Genomic DNA, 21,877 nt, shown 5'->3' with positions numbered 1-21,877 from the left:
AGATTTAGGTAAACGCTTTTGTGCAGCATTGAATATGTGCTGAATTTGTGAACTTACGTAGAGTTTGATTAGATTAATTTACTGACAACAATGAAGTAAAGAGTGATTTGTAAATGTAAACATACATGCTGCAAACACAGGACATCCTGCTACTACTAGAGTGCCAGTAACTCCTCTTTGTGGGCAATCTTCTTAAACGTGAGCAAGTGAGTGAGTCAGTGAGTGAGTTACAAGCCCAGGTCTATGAGGTGCTTTGCATCTAAAAATGAATAGCTTGGCTGTTTTGACTGAAAATTAAATAAAATGAAAAGATACATAGTACTGTATACACCCATAGAGGTATTCTTCTCATCTCTACCAGATCAAAATCTTGTACCTTGTGGATTTTTTTTATGAATTAATTTTTTAAAACAACGTTTGTAAAGACCAGCTGCCCTATCAGTACTGAGAAAAAAAAAAGAAAATAAACAAAAAACAGCAAGAAAAAAAAAGCACCAAGTAAAATCCTGTCACATTTACTGACAGTAAAAGTTAAGCTTTTTTTTATTCTGTAATGTTGCCATTTGGGAGATATGAGGTTTGCCACAGTGATTATTTGCACATTTACACTTAGAAAACAGATGCTCCTTAGAAGTACAAATATGCATATGAGTTAGTGTTACATTATCTTAAGAGAGAAAAACACTAGATTGAATGATGCAAGCTATTTACACCTGATAGACGTTTCCGAAGGTTTTTGTGCAGTACATGCATACACACCCAGTACAAAAAATACACACACAGACACGCACACACATACACACCCACACACACAGACATAGACACACACCCACACACTTCCTCAGTGGCTTATGTGAAAGCTGATAGCATCACTCAGAGTTATTACCAATTTCCATGGCCTTCTATGTACAGGCCTTTTGCGATTAGTTGCAGCAAATCACTTTAAAGACTCTCATGAACTAATCTTCAAGAGTGGTTTTTATGTCAATATGCAAGAGACGAGGATTCAGCTGTAAAATTACTTACAGTCTTTTAAGAGCAGCAAGTCCAAGGAAGGCTCCCGGCTCAATGCGAGTGATGATGTTATTCTTTATGTCCCTACAAAGAAAACAGAAAGCAGGAAGCATAAGCAATACTCCAATATTATCTGCACAAAAGTTCAGGCAAGCACAATAAATTAGTGGAATGAGTTCAATATGCAAGAGAAGAATTTTCCTGTAAGAGAAAATTAAAAAAACTGAAAAATGGACTAACGGACAGTGTCTAAAACAAAGGACACATTTATTTCTGGTTGAAAATATTTATTATATTAATAAGAGAGTAATCAACTGATTATTTTAAGGCCAAACAATCAAAATGGATTTAAAACAAGAACAATTCACACACAGCTTTTTAAAAAGTTGCAAAATACATTAATATGGTACTGTAAAAAGATAAAGACGCCTTTTAAAAGACTTTATTTAAAACAGACAAAAACAATAAACCACTACATAGTTGAAAATGTATATAAATGAGTGCATACATCAGAATTTGCTCCTTATGACAAAGGAGACCAATAGGACAATTAAGTTGTGCATAACCATGCAAACTGCCAACGAATCACTGCTAATTTGATGAAGTAAATTTGAATATTTAAAAGTAATTCGGCTTAACTGAGTAACTGAGAGCAATGATACTTCATGAATAAGCACAGAAGCAAGTGATGCAAACATTTTCAATGTGACACATTTTTAACATTTCAACCAAAAAAGATAAGGCTTTGACAACACAAATCAAATTTACACAATCCATGTGAGTATTGTTAGAAACTAGTTAATAGTCAGTAATTAGGACTTTAATGGTCTCCTGGGAGGCAATTATGCAGATAAACAAGCAGTGCGCCATGATCTGCAGGGTCAGCACACAAAAGACAACACATTGCATCCTCCGAAGTTCAAAGGCCACAGTCACTGATACCGCAGCCCACACCTGCGCTAGTCAGCTAGCAGCTAGCTCCTGTTCAAAACCCTCAACACAGACTGCCGTCTCAATACCTCAAAGGCCAAAAGGCCTTTTGAAGTCTTGTCGCTGTGGTTTGAGTGGAGGATAGAGTGCAGTGCAGAGAGAAGGCTGGCCCGCCTGACAGGAGTGGTTTTGATATGCTGCACCCTTATTTTTTAAAAGCTGAAAGACTTTCATCATGATAAAGGAAGAGGTGAGAATATACTGGAAAGATGAAAGAGAAATGCAATATGCACATTCTTGTTTTCAGGTTTTTCCCAAGCTTCCATTTTCAAACGAAGAGCGGTAATGCAAAATAAATTGCAGGGGACATACAAACGACTGAGCAAATTAGAGTTCAGAAACAGACTACTGACTGTTCAAAACACATACATCATCAAACACAACGTAATTTAGGAGTTCATTCCCATCAGGAGACATTCTTAGTGCTAGCAAACAATCTCAGCTGAGCACGATATCAAGTTCTACAGGGGAACCTAAGACACGTCTGGGACTCAGAAGGAGTGTAAACCTCTGACTGCACAACTATTCGATAGAGATTCTTTTTTCAATGTATCACAAAAACTCTGACTTTGATTTGATTCACTTTTTTTAATTATTTCAGAATGACTCCAAGTCACTCCATATAAGAGTGCTGGAAAGGTTTTTAGATGTAATGTAAATCTTTTATAGTTTGTTTTATATTTTAAAATGTAATCATACATTTTCCACACATACATACATAGATACATACACGGATACATACATACACGGATACATACATACATGAAATATTCATTAAATCATTGGCAGGAGTTTTTTGGACCACATCATACATCTTTACATATTAACGTCACACTCACAAAGTCAAAAAGAAGGCTCGAAGTTTAGGTCCGATGTTATAAAACGTTCTTCCACACGTTGCATGCAATTACACATTTTCACCTGAGAGGTCTCCAAATCCCCATAACTAACATAGTGCAGCTTTAAACAAGATTTTATGTCTAATAACAGCCTGAGAATTTTGCCAATAAATAAATAAATAAATAAATGTCTATATTTCTGAATATTATTATAGTCAATTGTTATTCGTTCTGACATTCCATGATCTATGTATTTTCTTCCAGCAGTCAGTGAGTTTTTATAAATGTAAAAATTGCATCAGTACCACACAATGCACTTCACACTGACAGCCAGGACAACAAATGAGCCTACAATGTCTATATGAAAATGAAGTCACTGTTTTCTCAGCTGCATGGAGCTTTAGCCAAATACAATGGCAAGATTTGAAAGTGAAGTGAAGAATTCATCTACAGTCCCAAACCACTCTGCTCCTCTTTAAAATACACTGGGGCAGTTAAAGCCAAATTTGATTACCTCCACTGAATGTACCAAAATGGGTTACTTAGGAACTGCTTCGGTTGAAGCTGCTAAAACAAATAAATGGCGTCTTACAGTGACACGTCAGAGAGTCTTATTTCAAGTTTATCTTGGTCTCGCTTTCCAAAAACCAACCAGACCAACAGAGAGAGGAGCTCAGACTCACTGTGGAATAGAAAGACAAACAAAGATCTCAGTGGCTCTGCTCAGCAAGCTTCTTTACACAAGCACAGCAAAAATAAGCTCTTGACCCAAGCCACTCCAGGAAGGAGTTTCTGGTGCACTGCTAAAAAAGGCTGGCAGGAATCTACGGCAATGTAACAACCAGGAAAGAAAATTCTTTTTAGAAAGATGACTAAAATGACAAACTGAAACTGTGGGTAAGCAAATGACGCATTTTGATGAGTGATTTTAATAGGCTCAACTTTGAGATCTTAAGACCTTTGTGTATTACGCCCTGCATAATCCATGGATAACAACAATAAAAAAGTCATGAGATGAAAATGCATGTGCTATTTGTTATGACTACCTTCAGTATGTAAAATCTGTCCTGTGTCCAAAGTTCAGTCTTAGAAATTGGTTGCATGTTTTGCTTCTCACCATCCAAGTAATCCAAACACATTCAGTGATGTCGAGGTCTGGACTGCAAATTGTATTCTTTTTGCCTATTTTATTTTCTCAGTAAGGGCTACTTAACAGCTACACATCCTTTCAGACTCAGTGTTGAGTTGTGATCTCACAGTGGAAGGATGGACAAAAACTTGCAGATTTTTTTTCAGATCTGAAGCAAGAGTGGAGCTTGAATTCCTCCACTCTCTCAAAGATGAAAGCTTCAGTACTGTTTATCTAATGGTGACAGTTTGCATGGTTGTTAGGAGTCCCATTCTCTTTGTAATATTTTAAACTTTGAAGTTGCAGATACTTATTTTACTCTGTCTTCCCCTCCTTGCAAATGGGTTATTTTATATTTAAACTCCTCAGTTCCCAAAAAAATAATAACGTGCAACAGCCATTTTGACTGGAAATGACAAATGTAGCATGTTTTATGACAGTACTGTACGTGCATGTTCGCCTGTATATGGCAGGGGTCTTGGGTCTATATTTTAGTAATAACAGCAACAATATGGAATGCCTTTGGGCTATACCCACTAGACAGCACACAGCCTTAGGAGAAACAGTGAGGTGGACACAGTTGCACTACAATTTCATGGCTGGGAGTTTGAGGTGAAAGGTGGGCTTTTATTGATTCCCCCAAGCCTGTCAATCACACAGCAGAGAGCAGCTGCAGTTCCAGTGAGCAATGCTACGGCGTGAGCTGGAGACGGCAGCAATTCTTTATTTTACATAAAAAAGGACGGTAACCCAGCACTCGCTCACACTCTCTGACACACACAAAAGCATACAGAGGCACAGAGCTCAGGGTGAATCACTCTGTCGACACCTCTGGCCTCTGAGAGACTTATTAGCATAACAAAAGCAGAATGTCACACGCTGTTAAAAGGAGAGGGAAATGGAAAGGGGGGGTGGACAGAAAGAGCAAGACACAGAGACTAAAAGAAACACAGAGACCGGCCAACCGGCAGACTCAACCGTTCTGCCTAGCCGCAATGAGGCAAAGCTGAATTCCTCAGGCTTCCAAGGTGTAGGAGGATCAAAGCTGTTTACACTTTGATGGGCTTTAAAGACATCCATTTATCTCCCTCTCCTGAATTTTACCATTTCAGCCACTTTACAACACGACTGAGAGCGTAAACAAGGAAATGTGCAGTTCTAATCCTGAGCTCAGAGATGTCAGGATGAAGCTTTGCACCTGGAGCAAAAGGGAGCATTTACACTCTTCAAAATAAAGGTTCCTAAACAGATCTTGACTTGGACACAAGGTTCTGAGGAAAAAATAATTAGTATAGAACCTAGGCATGGGTGATATGGCAAAAATATAACATCACTGAGGATAAATATACAGGACTCGCAATAATATACATGTACTGAGGATAGATATTATCATAGCCCCCCCCACCCTGATAGAACCTTTACATTATGTGGAGATTATACATATACATAAAAATATATAGTCTTTTCTAAGAACTATCCACTGAAAAATTCTTTAGGAGAACCAAATTGATTCTTCTCTGGCAAAAGAAAGCTTTCTGGCAGCACTATACAGTGTAGTGCAGAAGGCTTGATTGTACTCGCAGGGCATACTTTTCAGAGATAAGATGGGTAACTGTGAAATTCTGGAGTCAGCTCTGCTGAACACAGCCCAACATATATCTTATACAGAATAATTTGTTTCACAGATGTCCATCTGGGATAATTCCAACCATTTATCAGCTTAAAAAAAGATAGCTAAAATGCAAGACTTGAATATCTCTGTAACCAGTGAAATTACACAGCATGCCTTTAAGGCCAAGGGCACAGCAGGGTCAAAGAGAGCAGGGCTTGAGATGTGTCTGTAGCCAGTATCACCTCACCACTGCCAGAATATCCAGAAACACCTCAGAAAGGCCCCTTTCCTTGGCTCTTCTTTTTCATATTACACAGGACTCGCAATAATGACATGGAAAATATGCCCTTCAAATTCCACTCAGATTGCGTCATGTTATTTTAGCCCTCACTGAAACACAAGGGCTATTAATGGCCTGGTTATTTTATCTGCACAGAGCTGTTTTTCAAGCAGTAAATCACCTCAAGAGCTACACAGTAGGACCTTAACATTTTCCCCTTATTCTCCAGAGAAACACAGTTCTAACTCCAGACATTTTAGCCCACAACAAGAAAAGTTTTCATAACTCTTCTGTAAAGTAAATTTAAGCAATGAAAAAATGTCAATGACCTGAACTTCATAAAAGGTTTCAATATAAGCTTAGTATGTTCACCCAATTGTTCAATGCGTCCATAAAGTGAGAGTCATGTAAATCAATGGGAATGGTTTAGGTTTAACCTCTTCTACAGCAGAACCCAGGTCAGACAATAGTGCACCCTGAGGGCAGTCACTAAAATTAACTTTCTCTTCTACCATCCCCCTCTCAACAGGCACTTAAAGATTCCTCAAATATACGGATGCACTTCTGCTGGCAGCTGACAGGCTAATATAGTAAGAGAGAGTTCACTCTCCATTTGGCAGCACTGCACTCACAACAGCAGCAGTCAATAAAACCAACTGAATAAGTTTGTTGCCCACAACTATTTTCTTAGCCAACATTTGTTTTGCGTTTTATTTACGTTTTATTTTATTTATGAATTTCAAAAACACTTTCTCAGTGAATCTGTAAAGACTAACTGGCAATTTGTGCAACGAGGCATATTTTAAATTCCCCTAGTCAGAACTACAGCCTCATCACACAATGTCTATATTTTAATAGGTCTTTTTAAAGGATTCAGGGTTGAACCTTTTTCCAATAAAGTATTTTGGAAAATCTGAATATTTTGGATATTGAACAGATTACTTGATTACCAAGATAAAACTAGAGCCATCGCTATCAATTACAATCAAGAGGCTCAAAATCATGGTTTTACTATCAACATGTTTAATACAATCAAACTACAGTAAAAATAAAACAAACAAAATCAAGCAAACAGAGTGCAACTTACAGCCTCTCGAGCGTGGACAAACCGATGAAGGAGCCATTTAGGAGTTCTTGGATTTTATTGTTGCTTAAAATCCTGCAAAGACAAAAGTGCCATTAATAGTCAGATGATGATAAGCAAATAAAGCACAACATACATCAGGTCACTTGAATCACAAGTATCATTAAAATGATATTCCAATACTGAAATAATGATGCATTATATGATGCATTCTTTTTGTTTTATTTTCATCTAAGCAGTTTCAAAGTGCTGAACTCCCATTTTTTCCCTAAGTGGAGCACAGAAAACCCACTATCCTCACTCCCTCTTGTAGTATCACACTTCAATAGAGGATTTGGTAGACTGACTTTGCAAATCACAACCGAGATAAGACGGCTGTTTTCCATATCCTGGCTACCGCTCTCATGTATGCGCTAGTAAAGGCATGTAATCTGTCCATGTACAGGGAAAGACTGTCTGTTTGTTTTAATGTGCCACAGAATTATACAGCACAGTGTGAAGTAAGTTTAAACATCATTAGCCACTGTTTATGGATGCCTGAAGACAAATGTTGACAAATTATCTACAACTGACTATCAGTGTTGTAAAGCTGCACTGAAGCAGGAGCATTCTTACTTTAGAGAGTCTATTTTAGTCAAGGTAAAAGTGCTTTTTTTTTTTTAAGGACGTACTTGAGTAGGAATAGAAACGTAGGTTTTTTTGAACTACTGAAGTAAAGCTACTTCTGTGTTATATCTTTATGATCAACAGCATGACTATAGTTATTTTCATTAGTTACTGCTGTATTAGCTCACACACCATGAGACTAAGTTAAGCTCAGGAAACACAGATACGGCAATAGTATGCAACAGAAGTGTTATATCTGGATAGAGATAAAACGTAACTGCAATTAGACACATTTTGAGGGACCAAGTAAATACTTGTGTGATCAGACACAAGTACACCTACATTAAATATTCAAACGGGGAAAAATCCAAGAGGGAAATGCGTGTAAAGACGTACATAAACCTATAATTGGTAATATTCTTCTACTGCTAATAGTCCTGTTTTTCACCATTAGCTACGTTAAAGCTTTTCTTATGAGATTTTACTACAAAAATATTACAGAACACACAGCGGCACTACTTTAAAGCACTAGGAGGACCCAGCTCTATGCCAATTGTTAACTCTTAAGCTCTATGCAAAATTGTTCGCTACTGCAACAACGGATGGTAGGAAACGGAGTTAATCAACACGGCTTACAGGAAAACTATTTCCTGGCCAGAACTTTCTCAGAAAGCTCCAGAGAATGTAGTGGTTTGTACAGTCAGCCTTTACTCACACAGCCACACTGTTGTCGTTACAGGGTGCTGAAGGCTAACTTTATTGCAGGCTAGGTCAGTTTCGACAGCTCAGCCAGCATCAATATTTCTTTACCCAAGAGTTAATAGCACTAACAGTTCCTGCATTGAGCTAAAGCTCTTACAGTAAAGTTCGCCCTCTTTGCGTCAATCTCAATGATGCCCCCGGGCTGCTATTTACAGTCACACAAGAACCAGGCTACTGTCTGCATTATATGTTCAAAAGTCTGTAAACACCTGCTCATCCTTTGTTTCCTCTGAAATCAAGAGTATTAATAGGGGGTTTGCCCCACCTCTCTCGCTGCAGTAACAGACTTTACACGAGATGCTGCCACAAGAGCATTACTGAGATCAAGTACTGATGCTGGATGATCATTTCTGGATCATTAATGCCACTCCAACTCATCCCAAAGGTATTGGAGGAGCTCCATCTCTCCAGAGAATGTGGTTCCACTGTTTTACAGCCCTCTAGCTGATGCTTGGCACTGGGTATGGTGACCACAGGCTCCTGTGCAGCTGCTCCAGATTGTCCCATTCTATTGGCAACGAGTGCACACTGAAGTAGCTAAATGTATCAATTGGAATGGGAGTCTGGATACTTTTGGACATTTACTGTATTTAAATGAGGAGAGACATTTAAACCTAAATTTAAAATCACTAGTAAAAATCTGACAAATCTGACAAATCTGACAAACAGTTTAAGGTGTTAAGGTGTTTGGCTCAAACAACACAAAAATACCCCATTCATATTTTAACCAATGAACTGTCTCCTTCTCTGTCTCTGACTGAGCATAACACCAAACGTGCACCAAAGCACTGAAGTACTACACCATACACAGCCTGTATGATGGCATCACATCAGATTTAGGCCAAATAAAGTCACAGACACTACACTAGCTACAAATACAGATCTGCTTGGCTATTTGCATTGGAACATAGCCCTGCTTCATATGCACACATGCATGCTCTCTTGTCAGCTGGCACCCAAGAGCTGGAAATAAATGTGCTGTGATAATGAGGTAAAGGAATAAAATATGGCTGAAAAAGAAACTGGACTACTGGAAAAATCTAATTATTGGTTTCGGTGACTGCAGGTCAGTAGCTAATCAAGACAGACAGATGGCTGGGAAAAAAATACAATAAATCTGATTTGCATGTTCAAGTGAAACTGTGCAACAAAACAAGCAAACAAATACAGTACAATCTGGATCTGTGTAACATCCCTCTGCAATTTCAGCAGTGATCACACAAATAATTATGCTTTCATACTGAACAGCTGTAATTTGGTTTATGGAGCCAATTCCCAGGCAAGGGAGAAATAATTGCCAAAAAATATTCAGAAGATTGCCTAGATAAATATGCACGCAACCTTGTGACTCTCCCACTGCTGAAATACACTGGTGTAAAAGGGCCAACCAAAAGTCATGTGTACAGCAGCTTGCCTATAACTGTCCTTCAGCCTGTGCCTCTTTCCTCTGGAGAATGAGTTAATCAGAATATGACAAAAATACCAGAGATGAAGGACTCAATACCATGGCTGAAAAGGTAAACTACTGCCAAAAATGAATCTAATTATCTCTCTAGCAGTGAAAAAGCTGCATTTAAAGGGAGAATAAAGGTTCAATATTCTGGTTAACTCAATCTAGCTAAAATGCATACAGCGCACATTTTTTAAAAATGCTATTTGTCAGAGGGTTTATTTGCAAACTGCATCCTTCTGGTACATCAGTATCAAAGGTCAATACTACAGTAGTGATTGACAATGAATATACTGTGCAGCATAACTAAACCCCGACAACCACTCAGTGACGGTTCTTCCTACAAACTGACTGTGAAAGCTCTAGAGGGCTTCAACAACTGCAGCAGACTTTGCTAGGTCTGATGTACTGGTTGGCCAATACTGAGATTGTTTTTGTCTGTACCTGCAAAAATATCACTGATCAACAGCAACCTATTTGGTTAAGGCACCACCGGAACTTGAACTTGTGATCTCCTGCCAATTTGGCAAAACCTTAGATGGGGAAACCAACATGAGACATCCACTACTTGGCTATCTGACAGCAAAACAGGCTGAACTGGTGAATCCGAACAAAAAACAAAATCATGGCTAGAATAACAAACATGTAAACTGTATCCATATCTACTCTTTAGTCTGAAAATGTTAACACAAAACAAAATGAAGAAAAACCAAGGAAAAAAAAATAAATAAAAAAAATACACATCATCAAAATCACAAAGAATTATGAGTAGCTCCAACCCCAATGGAGCAACATTTATATGGATTGGGATCTTCAGATGTTTCAGATACATAAATTATATATTAGCTGATTTCAGCTACTGCAATTTTTATCCACTAAACATTGGCATCAGCCACAAATTTTTCCTATCTTTCAGACTCTAAACTTTGGAACAGACTGAAATCACCACCTCACACATGACAATGAATTATTAGAATGCATTTCTTTCCAGTATGTTTCTTAATTTACCTGGAATTTTTCCACTTTCCATTTCAGATGTTTCAGAACAACGGAGTGCAAAAAATCGTCCCTTATCTCTTGTTGTAAAGATCAGCACAGATCTAGCAAACGGAGAGACTCCAGAAAAGATCGTTTATGAAGTACAGGGACGGGCCAACCTGATTCAGACTTCTCCTGTGGCCTTTAAGCATGGATAGGAAGCTCAGACAATTAGCATACAAATGAAAATTCGCCTTGGTGCCTGTGTGTCTCACAGGCCAGGAGACAGGAATCTTCTAGGGGATTCTAACCCTTATCTTGATATTCAGATACAAACTAAGAGCCCAAGGGCCTCACTGCAACCTGGAGAGCTCCAGGAACACAACCAAAGTCAAGTCACAAGTGTATGAGTTGCCAATTGGCTAGACATGGTAGAAATCTCAGCCCAAGCCTTTCTTGCCTCAGGGCCAAACACATGTTTAATTACCTACTAGAGTCTGACAGCTTGAGGGGCCTCTGGTGGGATAGGATACTATGTTCTGCCAGTCGAGAAGTTGATAAAATTCAGAAAACTTAGATATCTTTGACGGTGCTGAACTGGATATTTACAAAGAGACTCTCCAAGTTTTCAGGAAGGCCCAAGAGAGGGTAAATATCAGCCAGCAATAACTTGTTCACTTTACACCAGCCTCTCAGAGACAAAACTAAAAGACATGATTAGGCAGCCCCAGATTTAGGCTGACTTTATACAGTGAAACTTTCACACAACTTTTGCTTGAAACACACAAGAAACTAAATTTCACGAGTTGAATGATGCAAGACCTTCGGCAACTCAGTTGAAACGACTGTGACTGACAAAAGTAATTTGTTCGTTCATTTCAACTAGAACTGTTGTGGTGCCAAACCACAGCAATGTTTGGGTGCCTTGCCTCTGCAACAGACAGACCCAAAAGGGATGGTTAATTTTCAAGTTACTTTAATATTTTTCAATAATTTAATATTTACAGAAAAAAAAGACAGAAACTAGTCAAACTTGCTTAGTCACCTGCATGCTGCACCACAGAGAATAAAATATCAGTAGCAGAAATCAGGCAGTTAGTCAAGGTTTACACCGAAAGTGACGCTAAGGGGCAGCAAAGCAGAAATGTTTTAACGAAGTTCATTTTCCCATGGCAGTCACAAGTGAAGAACTTGGTATGAGTACTTTGTACATGCTTGTAGGCACACGCAATTAATAACAAGCGGCAAACAAATGCACATTATGCACACATGACCGCTCCTGCAGCTTGCTGCGCACATTCAGTATATAAGGTGCACTGATTAACATAGTAGTACAACAGTCAGCTGTACACTGCTGAAATACAGTAGTCCCCCCTTCTGTGCTCTCAAAAAAAACAAAACAAGAAACAAATAAAAGGGGGTAAATATACGCAGCTATAGTGGAGACGTGTCCAGCACTGCAGCTGCCATGTTACCAAGTGCTGCATTAATCGCCAAAGCCCTAATTTGAACCAACCAATCATCATGATACTACCAACTAATCATGATAAATTCTGTTACTGTGATAAACAATACACTTTTCTAAGGATATCATGCAAAATCATCTGTACTTTAAAAAAAAAAAGGTCAAAATGTCTAATTACAAAGAAAGTGTGATTAGTGCTGTTTAACTGGATTTAATGCAGTGCAGTATGCGCAATACTGAATAAAAATCAACATTTCACACACTTTTTAATAGCCATTTTTAAATGTCACACTACTAGTGCATTGTGTGTGTTCCATATCAAAATGTCAGGCTTCATATTGTGTATCATGGAAGCGTCTTCTATGACTGATACAACATTTTTGCCGTATTGCTCACCCCTATGACTGATTTCAATCAAAACATCATAAACATACATCTTATTGAACAATGGTGCTTATTTGCTGGTAACCACTCAGCTTAACTAGCAAGGTAGCTAGCCAGCTAATGTTAACATGCCAGCTGTTTGAGACGTCTTGAGCTACTGTTTGTTCTGCTGTGTTAGTGTTTCTAATCTCTGAAACCTGTTCTATAGTATATTCCCTGCTTCCTAATCACAAATGCACAAGATATCTTTGTCAAGTGGATGGGGCTAAAAAGTAGAAGGCCAGTTGCCCAATACACACTGGCTTACTAATTACCCTTAAGAACATTTAAACAGCAAGCACAGCTGTAAAATCTCACCAGCAATGCTAATGCTACTGCTAAAAAGCACAGGCAGAGGCAGTAAATACCTTTGGCAAGCACTGTAATGGGAGCACTGTAATGTAACATAAACCATCACTTCCAGGTCCATCACAAAAATATACAATGAGGTATTCGTGTTGGGTAGTATCAGTTAACTGGTTTGAAAAATTACACCCCAATATCAAATCCATACACCAGTATATAATAGCTGACAGGCTTGGGAGGTATAGTAGAACTATCACGTCTCACTATTGTTCTGCTGTGAAATGTGAAATTTGCCGTACTGAAAGGCTCACTGACCTGTAGGCCTAAAACTATTCAGATAGTTTTGCTGGAGGTAGCATTCGCCTCTCAACATGCATACTCGGCTGTTTGCCGAGAAAATAAAGGCACATATAGTCAGCTTTTGTTAAGTCAAAGCTGAATAGGTTTAAGTAAAGAGAGCCTTCCTGAGCGGCAAGTTGCCAAACATATCCTTTCACTTCCAGTTAGTTAAGGTATAAGAAGCAAATGGAAGTCACTTTATAGCACACAAGGTAAAGTAATAACCTTTACAGGCAAAAACATGGAGTAAATTGTTTTACATCCTTTTGGGAAGACTTGCCTCAATCTACACTGTTAGAAATAAAGGTACTGTACAGGTACATTTTTCATTCATTAAGGCACAAACAATGTAAGTGTCCCCTCAAAGGTACAGAGGTTTTAAGGTCAAATTGTGCACCTTAAATTAGCTTTTCCCAGTGGAAAAGTATGTATTTGTACCCTCCCATAGCCTAATGTTTTAAAACAAAACAATAAAATAAAAAGCCTGGAGACGATACATGGTGTGTGGAGTCAATGCAACTTAGAAAATAATTTCAATGGATTATGGTACAATTATGTTCCCTGACTAAAAGTACTGAAGTGTACCCTTGAGGGTACCACCCCAGTGAGTTTTGTACCCTTTTTTCTGAGAGTATAGCAAAGAAATCAACTAATCCCATCTGAGTGATCTCTAAAACCACTGAAAAATACTTTTCAGTAGAACTTTGGGAAGAACGCAGTTGGTAAGACAGGACTAAACTGCCTAGATTTGCTTAACCTACAAAAAGCAGACAGAACAATGAACGAAAATCTATTTCTCTGCCAGCAATGCAACCGAACCCAGAACAGTGCCTGAAAGGTAAAAGCAAACAGCAGCACACAGGAGCCGTGCGTGTTTTCCTGGGCACCCCTTACACAAACACTTCAAACGATCCCAAGTTCATCTTTTCATGTGGCAGCAGCTAAACAAATCAAACAAGCCAGTAAAGTGCTCTACCACCTGAAGCAACAACTTGTTGCAAAAACACATCTGTCAGAAATAGTTAGAATCTTAAAAAGGGGAAAAGCAGACTTGTCAAAATGAGAAGCATGTCAGATGCTCCTTTTTGTGATATAATATTCCTTTAGAATTAAAGGTTCATAAATGGGTCTTCTCCTACACTTATGGATCTACAGGGGGACAAGCGTTTAACAGGTATAAAAAAGGGTTGTCACGATACTAGAATTTGGATTTTGATACCAATACCAAGTGTCACGAGGCTCAATACCAAATGAGGCTACGGCAAAAAGGTAAACATTCAACACATTTTGAACAACAAGTGTTTATTGAATTGAAAATCAGATCTCTACAACTTAATTAATGTGTTTGTGTTTTTTCACTGAATCCCGTTATCAATATAAAACTCTTTAAATGTATGCAAAATAAGAGGTCAACCTGGCGCTAGCTTATTACATAAAGAGCTGAAAGTATTGAAAGTACAGAAAGTTGGAGTACTGAATTGTTGGCCAAATTGAGGTACTGAAAAAAGTACTGGACTTTCGATACTTTGTGCAACTTAGTATACAACCTTAACATTATATAGAGCTTTTTGACACTCAAATGTCTCACATAAACATGGTTCTGGCTTAAAAAGATCTTAAGGCAATCAAAAGGTGTCTATAGCAACACTTTTTTGGCAACACCTTTTGAGCCCGTCTTGTTAGCATCGCATCTGGATAGATTTTGGCCTGATTCCATTTATACTTTACTGAAATGTGTCCCCAGTTTGACCAGATGAGCGCCAATTTTTCTTTACTCACATAAAAAGCACATGAACATAAACACAGTATCTGTTTTACTTCTGTTTACTTTTTTCCTGTTACGATACAAATCAACAAGCTCAGCTTGGATGCTTTAATCAGTCCAGGTTGCAAGAAGTCTGGAGATAACTCCAGTCTCGCATATGCTCTCACCTACTAGTCAGCGCTCAGCAGACGTATTTCCACTAATGTGATTCTACGGATCTCAAAAACACTTTCTGTTCACACTTGTGCACCTAAATCGGGGTTGAGTGATCTGATCACAATCTGATCACACTGTGTCCTGGGGGTGTTTACACCTGGCTGTACATGGGGTCAAGTGAAATCCGAACATGACCCAACCACCATGCATGTTGACGCAAGGTGTAAACAGGCCCTTTGGTTCCATTTGGCAACTTTCATTTTAAAAAGTGTACAACAAAGACAAAAATGTTCTTCACTGTGATTGGAGGGCTGCGTTGTACTGATCAGAACTGAACCTGTTTTACTGCAAACCACACATTTAATGGAGCTCTGCTGGAGTGCCAAACTAAGGCTGCTCTTCCTGGCATGGGAGGAACTCTTGTATTCCACAGTGTTTTGCTTTGGGCACCAGGTGTGCCTTGGGGAGAGAGAAATAGCCAGGTGCTCCTAAAGAGTGATTATGCTCGCACTCAACACAGCCTTCTAAAGACACACAAGAGCCACAGCTGTGTGTACACACACCCAGAAATGCATTCAAAGACACTCACACACAGCCATTCTCATCTCTTTCTCCTCACTAAATGGAACACAGATAATGTAGATCTTCTGAAAGAGTGAAACAAAAAGCAAACAATACGTCTGCAAAACACACTGAACATGAATCATCAGTGCAGCGGAACCTCTGCTTAAAAGACAAGAACCAACAGTCAAAGTAAACAGTACCTCATGTACTGTGTGGTTTCCACACACAGTCCAAACTGAAGCCCAAAAGAACACTTCATTACACAGCAACAATGGGATGCCTAGTTGCTTGTAGTTTTAGGCATGGTTGAAATCTCAAGTCGGGAAAAACCTTCAGCTACACTTGCATAAAAAAAGCAGAACACCACCATGACTGCCAGCTCTAGCAGTATTAATCAGCCCTCTCCACCAGAATTCAAAAACAATTCAGTGAGAGACGACTCCTTTTCAAGGTAAAAGTATAAACAGGACATTTTCTCTACATGCATAATTACATTCAATTAGACATCTCATGTGAGAAACCTGAAAATTACCTTGCCTGCGGCAACTTCAAGAAGACAAGTGTTCCTCTCCCGAGTTAATTGCTCTTCCAAGTTAACTGCCAAGGATGACAGAGCAGACCTGATGACCTCACAGATTTTATCTATGTGCTAAGACACAGTCTAGGCCAGAGGAAGTAACTGACTGCAAGGTTCAGAAGAGGCACCGCAAGACTTTAGATGTCGACTAACTGCTCCACCAAGGTGCTAAACTATACAGCGAAGTGAGAGGTCGGTCTATAGTTCATGAGTAGACATTGAAGTTGAAATGCTTGGACAAGATTAGTCACTCTCTCTTTCTTCTTTAAACAGAAAGTGCTTTAAAAAGAAAAAAAAAGTTTCTAAAGTTCTTAAAAGACCATCCATTTACTACCCAGTCTTACTACACAGTCTATATATGGAAGCAATGCTGCAAAAAACAGCCTGTTTTTAATTCACTGTTATCAACACATTTACATTACAGATCTGCCCATTCAGCCCACAGCAGTTTAGCCACATCCATTCTTGCCCAAGTTATAGGGAGTGTTTCAGTCCAGACTACTTTCTGAATGAGGCACAATGCAGGACAGTCCATAAGCTCAAAGGTCATTTACTTATATCAGTCTTAAAAGGCACAGTAACAAAAACAGTGTGTTTAATAGTGAAGTAAAAACAGATTCACTTAAATAAAACAATTATTTAAGTGAATATCTAAAATGTACATTTATAAATGTATCTGACTGCTATTAATAAACGCTGAAAGCATTTTTGCCATCTTCATTATTCATTTCCTACACAGTATTTCTTTTCCATTGTCCGGTACATACACAAACTGTGGACATTAGAATTCTGTTTTCTTTTCACTATCCAGCAGGCCTTCTGCTGAACAACCTAAACTAAATCACCTCATTTCTTCACAATTCATGGAATGATTCTTTGGACAGATTTGTTTTGGCTGGTCTGCATGATTCATGCTCAGGAGGCCACTGAGACACCATGAGTTAAAAAGGAGTTTAGATACACCAGTGGAATGTGCAAACATCCCAAAGAGAGGCCAAGACCTTGACACTGGCTGAGGTTTAATTACCCTTGTTATCCAAGGAGGACAAACTTTCATATTTTAACTGCCAGAAAGTTATTCATAGAAAACATGCACAAATATTGTATACCAAAATAATGAAATAGTTTTTGAACAGTACACAAAGTTTTTTTTTGAGTGTACCAATCTTTAAATAAGAATATTTGTCAGTAGTATGAGGCCTGAAGCAAATCATGTATTTTACTCAGATATGGCTTTGTGTCCAGCACCTTGAGAAGTCTGGAACAACTGCACTTTCTCAATGAAATGGAATGTGGTCAGGTCCACGTGCAGCAATGGAACAGTAATGAAAAACTTTGGTTGAAAGTACAAAAATCCCACTACAGATTTGTCCCTTCATATATTAGACTATAACTACATGAACTGTTAGGACAAATGCTTGACTCCACAAACTCTACTTTCTATAGGCAAAAGAAGCTGTGAAAATCTCTCAGAAAAATCCAACTCATTTGCATTTAAACAATGCAAATACGCAAAAAGTGAAGGGCAAATGGCTGATCAGTGGATAACAGCTAAAACAATACAAGGACAATGGCCAGTTAGAGCAGTTACTCAAAGACTGGCAACTGTGAAAGACTGGAAATATTCTGAGCCATTACAGCTCCTTATAAAAATGACTGATACTAATCAAGATGTCTTGCACTGCACATTTCGGTGTGTCCCCTCCTTTAACACACCTAACTAAACTCCTCAGTACATTATCAAAGCCTTGATTAGGGAAGCACCAATATGGGAATTGCAAGCCAATGCAGATCTCTAATATTTTGTACAAAAACATTTTTTGATATTGGGACGATATCTACCTGGATCAGCATTATAGATAAAAACAACATTTATATCTATAAGGTTACAAATCCAGCAAAATGAATAAAATACAAATATTTTAGCGCAGTAGACCAGCGTCATCTGAACATTCTGCTCCTACAGAGCACAATAATTACATCACCAAATACTGCTTTGAAATATCAGTCAAATGTAAATGCCGGTAATTTTTTAAGCAAATACCTGCCGTTGTTGATATGATTCTGATATCATCATAGATCCCTAATCTTAAGAATGTTGTAATGGTTTTGTCGGAAAAAAGGAAAACAATGTGAAGTGTAGGGTGACTGCCAGGACTATTCATAGTATTCAATTACATCATTAAGAACACCATGCTGCCATGCTGATAGGCAAACCGTAACTCTGACTGTGCTCTGATAGAGCTTGTCTCATCACAGTTACTGCTGTCACAGCCCTGCAGGTGGACAAAAACAAAGCAAAACAAAACAGGTCTGAACGACCACGAAAAAGATGAAAAAATACGTAGATGTTTTAGATGCAGTCTCCAGAAAACGCTATGACGAGATTAGCTAGATTGGTGGACTGATAACGAATAAAACTGGCTAATAAAATAAAAATGAATCTAACTGCCAAAGCTCTTAAATAATAAACTCAAACATATATATCAAACTTAAGCCCTCTTCTTATTCGGCAACTTCTCATTTGAATCTGTTGAACGCTTCTCACTGGCTCATTTAACGCTGTGTCCCAAACCACACACTGTTCCGTACTTCACCTACTACACTAACAAGTGCACCTCTAATGGTATACGCACTATTTTTTGCATATTATTTAATGTGCTAGTATGTAGTTTGGAACGTGAAACTAATATCGCACTGGGAAATCTCAGCCGATTTGACTTTAGCTTTCATTTGTTGTCAGTACAAAAACAAATCAGATAATATCAAGTCAATACACTCAAATACACTGGTTCATACACTTTAAAAATGACATTTAAAAAGTGCTTCATCTGTTGTGCCTTTTTCTCTTTACAAACCACCATAGCACTGCTTGAACAGCACAATTGTGACGTCATGGGAATACTATCAATGACTGCCAATCGCTGCTGTTTGATTTGAAATGTAGACTAGAAGAAACGGGTGGTGAGATAAACTTAAACTGAGATCTGGACCTGTATTCGTGAAGCCTCTCAGAGTGCTGATCTAGAATTTGTTCCTGTCAGTAAAGTCATAGCAAATGAGAGAGAAATCTGATCTTAGATCAGCACATCTACTCTGAGAAGCTTTGTGCACACAGGCCCAGAACTTGACCGAAGTCATAACAATAAATACACAGTCTTGCTGAACACCACACATTTTACACTGCCACATCTTTTTTGAACCAATAGCTTAACCAATTACAGTGACTGATGGAAGAAAAGATTGGAGCCTCCGTTATTGGCAGGAAACATGACTAAACACCATCTGCAGCAGCTGATGAGCAGTTAAATGATATTTTGGTTCATTTTTCAAAACAAAACTAAGCTAATCTATATTTTGGGGATGTTTTGCCTGAATGGCCTTTTTCAGAACATACCACAGCATTTCAGCTGCACTGAGGTCAGGACTATGACTTGGTGGTTCTAAAATGGGCATGTTCTTCTGTTCCTGCCACTCTGTTGTTGATTTATTCCTACTTTTCAGAAGACTGTCATTGTTGCACAGCCCAACTGCTATAGTTTTAGATTGCAGACTGACGCAGTAACATTCTGCTGTAGGCTTTCCTGGTACAACTTGGAATTTATTGGTTCCTGAATAATTGCAAGCCAATCAGGCTCTGAAAAAATCTTTTGAAATTCTTCTGTAAATGTTTCCAGTCAGACGTCCTCTGAAGTTTCTTGATTGTGCTATATTACGCTGGAACAGAATTCTGTTGTGAAGAGTAGGCAATCAAAACAGCAGTTTTTCCATGAGGCCCCCACCTCAAATGACTGGAACACCTGAGATCAATTACCTTCTTTTTAAAAGGACATTATCTTAAAGGCTGACATGCTTTTTCCATCAATGACCTTGATTGCATTGTATTGTTTATTCAATAAAGACACGGCAGAGTAAAATGGGTGTTTTGTTGGTTAAATAAGATTGACTTTATTTATTATTATGGCTTCAGAGCTATTCATACAGAAACCTAGATAATTCCAAAGGATTCACTAACTTTTTCTTCACTATTGTATCATGTTGTTTGAGCCCTCCCCTTTCAGGAGGTGACCACACAGAAAAAGAACTGGCCTGACAATGCCCTGAAGCTCCACAGAGGAAAAAAATGCAAACAGTGGATAGACACAACAACCCACATTTGCACAACGCTGGTAAACACTGCTGTATCTAAGACATACAGCAGTCCGATGCACCAGGTTCTATGTTAGCATCTCACACTTTAGTCCAATCAAATATACTGATGTGCAGTTTTGTAACAGCTTTTACACTTAAAATGATTCTTCAAGGGTTCTTTACATAATTGTGAACACTTGTAGATTCATTTGAATGCAGAAGGTTCTTGAATGGTTAAATGGTTCTTCCCCATGATAGTAAACCTGTTGCATATGACCCTCTAAAGAACATTTTCTTTAATGGTTCTGTATAGCACCACAAAGAGTTCTGGTGTTGTTACAAGTCATAAAATCCTTTTTACTAAGACAGCAGTTCTACTTCTGCACTCATAAACAGGGTCAGTGACTAGGCCTAACTGGCAAGCGAGTCAGAGAGTGAGTACTTTAGTAGCAGCCATGTTCAGGTTACATTATGTACAAGGTGGCCTACGTATATATGGCATTTTGGGCTTTCTGATGTCATGTTATATTACACTACTAAAAAAGGGCTTATTATTAAAGTGAATGGTTCTTTGCACAGTGAAATGGTTCGCCAGGCTAATGGAGAATATGTTGTATATGGTTCTATATAGAGAGAATAGTTTGTTGCATGGCAAAATGGTTCTTCAGATATGGTTCTATGAAAACCCTTTCTGAAAGATGGTTCTATGTAGCACCAAAAAGGGTTCTGCTATTGTTACAAGCTTGACATCATAACTATAGCAGAACTCTTTATGGTGCTATATAGAACCATCTTCAAAAAGGTTCTAAATACATTCCCCATCAATCTGACAGATCCACTTTACCATGCAAAGAACAATGTAAGCACTAAATGGTTCTAAATAGAAGCATTCCCTTTACTAAAGAACCCTTGAAGAATGTGTGCAGCAACTGGAAAGCAAAATATTTTAGAAATTAGTGCAATATCCTACCACTGCACTGTATACACCATCTCATGTGTCCCTCTCTTGCTCTTCATCAACTCTGAGGCCTAACTTGACTTTGGCCCAGTAAATGCTGTGGTATGATGTGTACAGTGTGAGAACTTTTACCCCCCAGCACCGGGAGAGCCAACACCCACAAGAAATGGCAGGCAAAACAGTGGAGCAGAGGGTCATTATATGTGGTGCCAGTGCTATTTTACTTACAGTGTGACTGTCCTGTTGGGAAAAGACTCTGGAGACAGCACCTGATGGAGCTCCATGTTGCTGCAGACCACCTTCCTGTCCTCTGTGGCCACCGACGGCGAGCCTTTCCCTGCATTTCTGGAGCGCTCGTCATATGATTTACAATCAGATGATACTGCAGAGTCTGAGCCTCCGAGCAGCTCCAAAGCCAAGAGAAGGAGCCAGAGACCGCAGACCGACAT

General features: G+C 38.7%; 1 protein-coding gene across 1 annotated transcript in view; it reads right to left on the bottom strand.

The window, feature by feature from the left end:
- The window catches only part of LOC118825715 (adhesion G protein-coupled receptor A3-like), a 46,429-nt gene extending 24,552 nt beyond the window's left edge, over positions 1 to 21,877 (bottom strand). The window contains exons 1-3 of the mRNA XM_036596500.1: positions 21,657 to 21,877; positions 6,952 to 7,023; positions 1,027 to 1,098 (exon numbers count right to left, since the gene is read on the bottom strand). Of these exons, the coding sequence (XP_036452393.1) occupies positions 1,027 to 1,098; positions 6,952 to 7,023; positions 21,657 to 21,877 (365 nt within the window). The remainder of the gene's footprint in view (positions 1 to 1,026; positions 1,099 to 6,951; positions 7,024 to 21,656) is intronic.

This window comes from Colossoma macropomum, unplaced genomic scaffold (assembly GCF_904425465.1).
Source record: "Colossoma macropomum unplaced genomic scaffold, Colossoma_macropomum, whole genome shotgun sequence".
In the NCBI taxonomy this organism is placed as follows: Eukaryota; Metazoa; Chordata; class Actinopteri; order Characiformes; family Serrasalmidae; genus Colossoma; species Colossoma macropomum.
This window is presented reverse-complemented; position numbering and strand designations above follow the sequence as displayed.